The 8,889-nt window shown below is 32.0% G+C and overlaps 1 protein-coding gene across 1 annotated transcript; it reads left to right on the plus strand.

Moving 5' to 3' along the window:
* Nucleotides 1-2,387: 2,387 nt before the first annotated feature.
* LOC106329828 lies at nt 2,388-4,703 on the plus strand. The gene is made up of 5 exons (XM_013768454.1): nt 2,388-2,623; nt 2,668-3,568; nt 3,648-3,837; nt 3,902-4,626; nt 4,695-4,703. Exons 1-5 carry the CDS (start codon nt 2,388-2,390, stop codon nt 4,701-4,703), a joined length of 2,061 nt encoding a protein of 686 aa, XP_013623908.1.
* Nucleotides 4,704-8,889: the final 4,186 nt, after the last annotated feature.

An 8,889-nucleotide genomic window follows, 5' to 3' on the forward strand; every position in this document is an offset into this window, starting at 1 on the left:
CTTCAACAGTACTAGTTGATTTAGAAACGTACAATCTTTGCATGAGGACCGCACCTAATTAGATACAACTTTCTGTTAGTTGTGCTGATTTACTTAGGCTAATGACCGTTGACTGTATGACACGTGAGACTAATGTGCACACGTGTCAATAGTTTATTTTGCAGTGTATCATCGAACTTTTGAAGTATTCGTAATTCGATATGTTTCGTCGTAATAATTGATTATCCAATCTTTCCACGGTTACTCGAATATGATTTTTTAATATATTTTAACCGAATATTCAGTTTGATCTTTAAAAATAAAAATTATAAAAATTAAAATTAAAAATTAATATAAATAATAATATTTTATTACAAAAAGTTATTGTCTTTAAAGTTATAATAATTAAAATAATAAATAAAATACTTTAAACTTACAAAAAATAAAATAATCCCCTAGACTATATTTGCGAAGTGATTTTGCCACATGTCATATCTACAATCAATTTCACAAAACAAATATGACATGGCTACTGAAATTGATGACATGGTTTCCGAAAAAATATGACATGGATAATTTTATTTAATGTTGATTTATATTTTTGGCAAACTTATTAGAATATGGTAATAATTCATATATTATATTTAATATTGATATTTTTTTTTGGTAAACTTTTTCTAAATATGGTAATAGCTCATACATCATCTATAAAATAAATATATTCATATATACTATTTCAAATTTTGAAATATTATTACTTTTGTATAATTATACAATTTGTATTACCAAAGCTTTCAAAAATTTCTACAATTTTTTTTAAAAAATAAAATATATAATCGTAAGATCATTAGTTTCTTATATATCTACAAATTTTATAAATATTGTTTAGGCTAATTTTTTGATAATTATACGATTTTATATCATTTTTATTAGTTTTATACAAATTGATTTAATATATATCAAATCTATACTAAATATTAGTAAGAAAATAGTAAAATCTATAATATTTAATAATTTTTATTTTTAAATATATGTTAGATTTAAAAAAATTCTTACTGCACATGGTGCAGGAAAACACCTAGTTATGATTTATATATGTATTTAATTCTCAATATTTATATATATATATAACGGATCAGATTAAATGGGTTTTTTTTTTGTTTTTCACGGATATTACATATCAGTATTTGTTTTGTTTCGTAGAGTTAAATATTCTAGATTTTTCAATTCGAATCGAAACAAAAAACACATCGAATTAAAGTTTACGAATATTTTGTCTAATCCTTCATTGACCACATATAATTGTAATTCGATACTATTAGTTTTATAACTTCATTAGTGGTTTTAAAAGGACTTTGGTTATCTTTCTTCTTGATCACAAAGGAAGTTATGTGAAATGGTCCTAACCAGAAAATATGAGTTCAAACTATATAGTATGTAGTTGAGACTATATAATATGCTTCCTCGTGTAAACATAGATTCTTTAGCATATGATTCCTCGTGTAAACATAGATTCTTTAGCATATTTAAAACGTTGCCATCTGAATACGGAATCAAAACCGTTAAACTTGAATGCAAGTTTACACTCAGTATTTGAAACAGACAATCAACAAAGTGTGAAAACAAGGCCTAAATGTACGTCCTTCTGGAATTTTCTTATTTCTTCAAAGATGAATCAACAATGAGTTTGACTCATTAATTCAGTTATAAGAATATCTCCATTAATCAACGTAGTAGAGCGATGATTCAGTAACAAAATGTTATGTCGGTCCTACCTACCTGGCGATGGATTTCGTCTCAACTTTTGTTTTCCTTTAGACAGTGGTTTAGTGGTAATCGTACGTGGTGCCCCTTCGGTCTATAGACGAGAAAGCATGTAAACTGTATTCTCTTTTGCTTTTTATTTATTATCTAATCTAAACTAGAGTCCTATTTGAAATTTACCATGGCATGTTTAAATTTGAGCTTTGAATACATTGTGACTAAATATAAAAAACAAACTTTATATTATCATTTAAGTTTTAGATATATTCATATCATTTCATTAAACACACGTCACTTACATTAAAACACAAGTTTGTTATATTTACATTGGGAAAAACGCCATTTAAATCTCAAACTTTCAAAAATAAGCCAAAAAAATCTCTAATTTTTAAGTAAGCCAAATAAATCTTAAATTTTTCCAAATTAATCCTAACCTTATGTTGACTTGGCCTTTTTAATCATCTCGAAGTCAAACGTTAATTACACGTAAACGTCTGTTAATTAATAAAACACTGTGTTTTTGTGATTCATTAAAATTAAAGATTCTGCTCAAGCCGTGTGAACCCTAATCCATGATCAACTAAATCCTTTCCAGTGATTGCAGAGAAAAAAAAGGCGACGATCGGGACTTGAAAAAATTGATGATGCAGAGGAAGACGCTTGCAACGAGACGAGATTTAACGCACCGTGAAGATGGAGATGATCAAAGAGAGCGTGAGCATAAGGATGTTAATGAAGATGGAGTTGCAGATGATGGTGGTGATAACGAAGAAGACGAAGTAGAAGAAAGTCGAGTACTAGAGGGAGAAGACCATGGATTGAAGAAAATTGTGAAGATTTATCTCAAGTATTTGGAGATATCACCAGAGAAGAAGAGAATGTAAGTGATGGAGAGAGTGGTGACGATATTTGGGACAACGAGAGGATACCTGATCCATTGTATTCCGACGAAGACGAAGAGGAGGTAGAGCGCAGAGAGTTGTTTTCAAATAGTAACGACAGTGAAGAGCTTTTGGCATTGGGAAAGACATTTGGGTGTGCAGCAGATTTTAAGTTGGCTTTGTTAAGATATTCTCTGAAGACTCGTTACGTTATTAAACTCTACAAGTCAACAACAATGAAAGTGGGAGCGAAATGCTCTGATATTGAGTCGAATTGCCCTTGGAGGATTTACTGTTCTTATGAACGATGGAGGCACAAGATGCAAGTGAAGGTGTATGTTAATCAGCATAATTGTATGAGATCGGGCTACTCGAAGATGCTTAAGGTATCAACAATTGCTTTTCTGTTTGCGGAGAGGTTAAGGATCAATAGGAAGTTTACAAAGAAGGAGATAGCTGATGAGATCAAGAGAGAGTACAATTTAATTGTCACAGAGGAGCAATGCGCAAAAGCAAAGTCTAAACTTTTCCGAGAAAGAAAAACAAGCCATGAAGCTCACTTCTCACGTATATGGGATTATGAAGCTGAGATACGAAAGTCCAATCCATATACAAACATGGTGATAAAGATTATTCATGGTGCTACTCCAGGAAGCAAGCAAAGGTTTGATAGGTTATATGTATGTTTCGCAGCTCAAAGGGAATCTTGGATAGAATCATGTAGGCCTATCATAGGGTTAGATGGGGCGTTCTTGAAGTGGGATATTAAAGGACATCTACTAGCTGCTGTAGGAAGAGATGAGGACAACAGGATTGTGTCAATTGCTTGGGCTGTTGTAGAAATTGAAAACAATGTGAATTGGGAATGGTTTGTCAAGCTTCTGAAAGCGGATTTACGACTACAAGAAGGGGGAACAACAACCATAATATCCGACAAGAAAAAGGTTTGGTTTCTGCTTTGATTTGTTTATTTGTTTCTTTCTTATGTGTTGTGCTTATAATGTTGTGTTTTCTTATTTATAGGGGTTTGTGAATGCTGTCAAGAAAGAGCTTCCTGAAGCAGAACACCTCATGCGTTCCAGACACATCCTTGCAAACTGGAAGAGAGACAATAAAGATCCTGAATTGGAGAGGATATTTTGGAGAATAGCAGGCAGCTACACTACAGGAGATTTTGAAGAGCATATGCGAGCTCTACAGATTTACTGTGAAGGTGCGTTTAACTCCCTTCAAAAAACAAACCCAAAAACATGGTCGAGAGCTTTTTTTTAGGTTAGGATCAAATTGCAATGACAACCTCAACAACCTTAGTGAATCCTTCAATAAGACTATTAGGGAAGCACGGAAAAAGCCATTGCTAGATATGTTAGAGGATATAAGAAGGCAATGCATGGTTCGTAATGCCAAAAGAGCTCTCCTTGCTTCACGGGTTAAGACTAAGTTCACAAAGAAAGTACATTTGGAGGTTGAGAATACTAAAGAGAAGGCAAAGGATTGCATTCGATACATGGCATGTGGAAATGTTCATGAGATTGATGATGGAGGGACTGCTTATAGTGTTGATATGGATTTGAAAACATGTGGATGTCTCAAGTGGCAGCTTAGAGGCATTCTGTGTATTCATGCCTCTTGTGTCATCACTGCAAAAAAGTTAAAGATGGAAGATTTTGTGTCCAAGTTTTACACCAGTGACATGTGGAGAGTAACCTACTCTAGGGGTATTAGGCCGGTTCAAGGAATGAAACTATGGCCTAGGATGAATAGGTTACCCGTGTTGCCACCGCCATATAGACTAGGTAATCGTGGCAGACCAAGCAACTATGATAGGCGAAAAGGAGCAAATGGATCTTCCTCAAACCAAAAGACAAAGCTTGGACGAGAGAGGCGTTTGATGACATGTTCCAATTTCTTAGACACAGGCCACAACAAAACCACATGTGTAAATCCGACAGCTGAAAGGGAACCAAAGAGGCCAAGGGGACGGCCAAGGCTTCAATATGCGGTATAATTTGATTTTTAAGTTTCAGTTTTTCTTGTTAATATCATGTTTGTGTTCGCTTACTCTTGCAGTTCTTCTAGGAGGAACCAACACAAGGACTATCCCAAGAACAATCACAAGCTTGATCAAGTGTTTTATTGGTTATAATGATTCACGGTCTTCATCTCTTTTGTTATGTCATGAGTCTGAACTGATACGTCTTTTGTTGTGTCATGAGTCTTTTTTTATGTAATGGTTTACAATCCTTAGCTCTTTTGTTATGTAGTGCTTCAAAACTCTATGTCATGTGTTCTTTTTAATATATTGGTTCTAAACTCCATTTCATGTAATTGTTCACAATCCTTTCCTTGTCGTCTTATGTAATGGTTATGATGATAACAAAACACCATTATAAAATAACCAGCAACATGGTCGAGAAAATACACAAACTTGTTCAAATATTATCATGAACAACAACCTAAACGTCATCAATAATGGAAGTACATCTTTACAATCTCACCATATATGCATTTTTTGGGTAACCCACAAGCTTTATTTGAATCCATGGTGAAGAGGAATTTTTTTCCTTTAGGCAGTCGACGATGAAGAAGGGAAGAACCCCTAATTTTGACGAGTCACCAAACCGCACCGTTATACTAATTAACAGACGCTAAATCTAATTAACAGTTGACTTCGAAATGATTAAAAAGGCCAAGTCAACATAAATTTAGGATTAATTTGGAAAAATTATAAAAATTTAAGATTTATTTGACTTACTTGAAAATTGGAGATTTTTTGGCTTATTTTTGAAAGTTTGGAATTTAAATGACGTTTTTCCCTATTTACATTATAGGTACTGTGTTTAACCTAATTAAACATTCATTGTTCAAGATGTATCTATTTTTTATTTATAGTATATTTCATTCTTCACTAATCCGATTAGTGTAGGAGACAAGGATGTGACGAAACCCATTGAAAGAGAATTCAAGGGCTGTTTATATCTCTGCTTTTCGTAACTATATAACTTATATTAATTTCAAATTTTGAATGCAAAAATATGTGTTGTTATGAACACCAAGTAGCTGTTTCTGGGATCTCAATCAGTGGTGAGAAAAAGATTCTGGGTGAAATGGGTTATGATTTCACTATCGTGATAATTTTTCTTCTTTCTGGGTGACTGATTATTAGTAAAGATTAGGGTGTAGTATTCACTTAGCATTGGACTAAAATATGTATGGCTGAAAACTGAAGATCAAAACTCGAGACTTCTTTGAAGGATACACCAAAAGCAGAACGTTAACTTGTGGCCTGAGATTCTGAAGCTGAAAGACAAGCCACCTTCAAAAAAATTTGATAACCTTTTACCTCATCAATTCACTGAGCTCATCTCAGCATTAACTTTCCAAGAATATAGTGATCCTAGCTCCAGATTTCTTGACACTACTACCAACTCTCTGGTTTTCCTGACATTGATAACATGAACACAAAAAATTTGTCTGCTGGAAATATTCTAGCTTCTTAAGCAATCATATTGTTAACGTTTCCTAACCAAGTTCAGTATTTGAAAGGAATGTGCCCCTGGAAGGCGTATGAGATTGTTCCAGATAGACATTGAAAGAGGATTCAAAGTCTGTCTATATCTCTGCTTTTTGTACCAGATTGTTCCAGACGTATAAAGCAAAAACCCAAACAGGTGTCTCTTGCAATTGATGAAGATTGTGAAGCAATTAAGCAAAACCCAGACTATGGTTGAAAATGTGGTTTCTGCCCATAACCCGTTTTTTTCTCAGGTCATAAAGATATCAATGCTAGCTTCGAAAACGAGATTTTACAAGAATAAGAATAAGTAGATGCAGTAGTAAAATTGGTTGAAGCGGCAAAGTTGGAGCTCACAAGGCTTGGAGTTTTTGATGAGAAAGAAGGGAGACTCATGCACTGGAGAAAGAACGCATGTCGACTAAAACAGAAATGGATTCTCTTGCAAAGTAACGAAATGATATAGAAGAACAACTTCAGAACTTTGTGAATAACAAGGCATAAATGTCGTGTGAGAAAGAGAGTTTTGATAGAGTTCAAATGCAAGTGGAAGATGAGAACCAACAGATAACCCGGTTGCAAAATGAGCTTGAAGTTGAAGTAAACGCTTTATCATAATATCATCTTACAAGCTTTTTCTTTCTTTGTCGAGCAAAAACGAAGGAGTGTGTGGAGCGCATGACTTTTGACAACATAGGCCACTTACTTTGATTAGTTAAACACGAATTTTTTTTATATTAATAAGCTAACAAACCAATCTTAGATAGATCTGCTCTTGAGGACATTTACAAGTTTGATTCTTCTTTCTTTCTTTCTTTTAGGGACTGGGCGGAGGATGAAGCTGAGAAGAGAAACGAATGAACAATGCATATAGCTGAAGATATGGTTCCATATATTATAAATCTTTCGCCTCATAGGCGCATATTATGTCAAAACGTCTTTGCCTCCTTGGACAATATTAAAGTAATTTAACTACACATAAATGAAATCTATTGAATCTGAATAATAAAAAGAATAACGCATGTGGCTTTTAATTTGTGTATAGAAATATTTATTTTCATAATTTGATGGTGTTATTTATTTTATTATTCTAAATTATAAATTTAGTGTAAAAAATATTTTTAAAATATATTGATCTGTATTAATAACTGATAATAAAGTAAATTAAAAATAAAACTTAAATTATAATATATATATATATATATAAGACGTCCGCAAACAACCATAAACTTATCAATTAATAAAGTTACATACTATATATTTTTAAAAATCAAATGGCGATATAAGCAACCAAAACCATGTAGAAATCTTTAAAAACGTAACCAGTTTTAGATGTAATGGATAAAAAAAATTATATAATGCAGATGCACAGTACATATAAAAATTGTACATTATATTTTGAATCAAACGATTATTTTCTCATAATCAAACGATTATGAGATGTATTCTTCCCATAAACATATTAAAAATAAATAATAAATTTTAACAACCACCAATATATATAGCGACATATTACCAAAAAATATAGCTACATATCTCTATTTACACTAAAAATATCTACTATTTCAAAATGATAAATATACAACTTACTTTTATCACATAAAGTTACAAAATTAGTATATATTTCTGATTTAGTATATAATCTTGAGATATACCGATTCTCTAAACAAATTAAAAAAAAAGACATTCAATAACAAAAAATAATAATCTGAAAATGAAACTAAAAATATTGCTACCTAAATAAGAATCAAAACCAAAACTTCCGATTCCCTATTCACACGCCTAAACTAAAATTGAAAATTTATTGGGTTCTTAACATTATTATTGAAACCAAACCGAAATAATAAAATCCAAACTAAACCAAACTAAACCAAACTCAAATTAATAAATAACTAAACTACTATATTTCCTAAACTGAAAACTAAAATTCAAAACCAAACTGGAACCCAACGGAAAGCCAAAAAAATACAATATGGATGCAAGCTAATATTTTTAAAACATCATCGAATCATAAGACTAATTTAATTTAAAAATATAATTATAAATATAAATAATCCGAGAATTGAGTTCTTTATATAGCCATGGAATATTGTATGTATTACACTTTTAAACATGCCTCCATACTTTAAACCTCCGTTAAAACAAAATAACGGTTATTGAGAAAGTGTTGACTTATGTTTCGGCTCAGATATTAAATTTGATAGTCAAATAATACAATTCGATTACTTTTTAACATTCGTTAAAAAATATTCTAGTTTTGTTTCAGACAGTCTACTATAGCGTTTAGTGCATTTATATTAGATATCGAATCAACCCATAAAACATACTGTATAAAAAAGTTTACGTAGTATTGTAAGGCGAATAACAAAACACTAACTTAGCGATGTTAAGAGTTTTCAAGGTTCCTAACACAAATGATGTAGTATAAAAGATTCTCGAACCAGTTTTGAAGTATATCAAAGCACCGAGAATGCAAGTACTCATTTAATCTAAGTGCAACCAATGATTTAGATAGGTTTTAAACTACTACTAATACTAGAAAGCAATTACAGAATGATACTTTCTTGACTAAGGGAAAAGAGAACTCATGGACATAGGGATTAGACCTTGGGTGATCAAGTTTCGAACTAAGGATGGCAAATGATCAATCAAACTATCGATCTTAAGCCTAGACACAATTCTAAGCAAACTCTATGTCTAGATAAATGCTCAATTGCTAACATATCTCAAACATCAAATGTCTTTGGTTGA

The sequence above is a fragment of the Brassica oleracea genome, chromosome C1 (genome assembly GCF_000695525.1).
Source record: "Brassica oleracea var. oleracea cultivar TO1000 chromosome C1, BOL, whole genome shotgun sequence".
Classification (NCBI taxonomy): Eukaryota; Viridiplantae; Streptophyta; class Magnoliopsida; order Brassicales; family Brassicaceae; genus Brassica; species Brassica oleracea.

Excerpts from the sequence above, each read along its gene's own strand:
- LOC106329828 (XM_013768454.1), top strand. The coding sequence starts at position 2,388 with ATGCAGAGGAAGACGCTTGCAACGAGACGAGATTTAACGCACCGTGAA. Across the intron at positions 3,569-3,647 it reads TAATATCCGACAAGAAAAAG|GGGTTTGTGAATGCTGTCAA; the intron begins GTTTGGTTTCTG and ends TCTTATTTATAG. Across the intron at positions 3,838-3,901 it reads TCTACAGATTTACTGTGAAG|GATCAAATTGCAATGACAAC; the intron begins GTGCGTTTAACT and ends TTTTTAGGTTAG.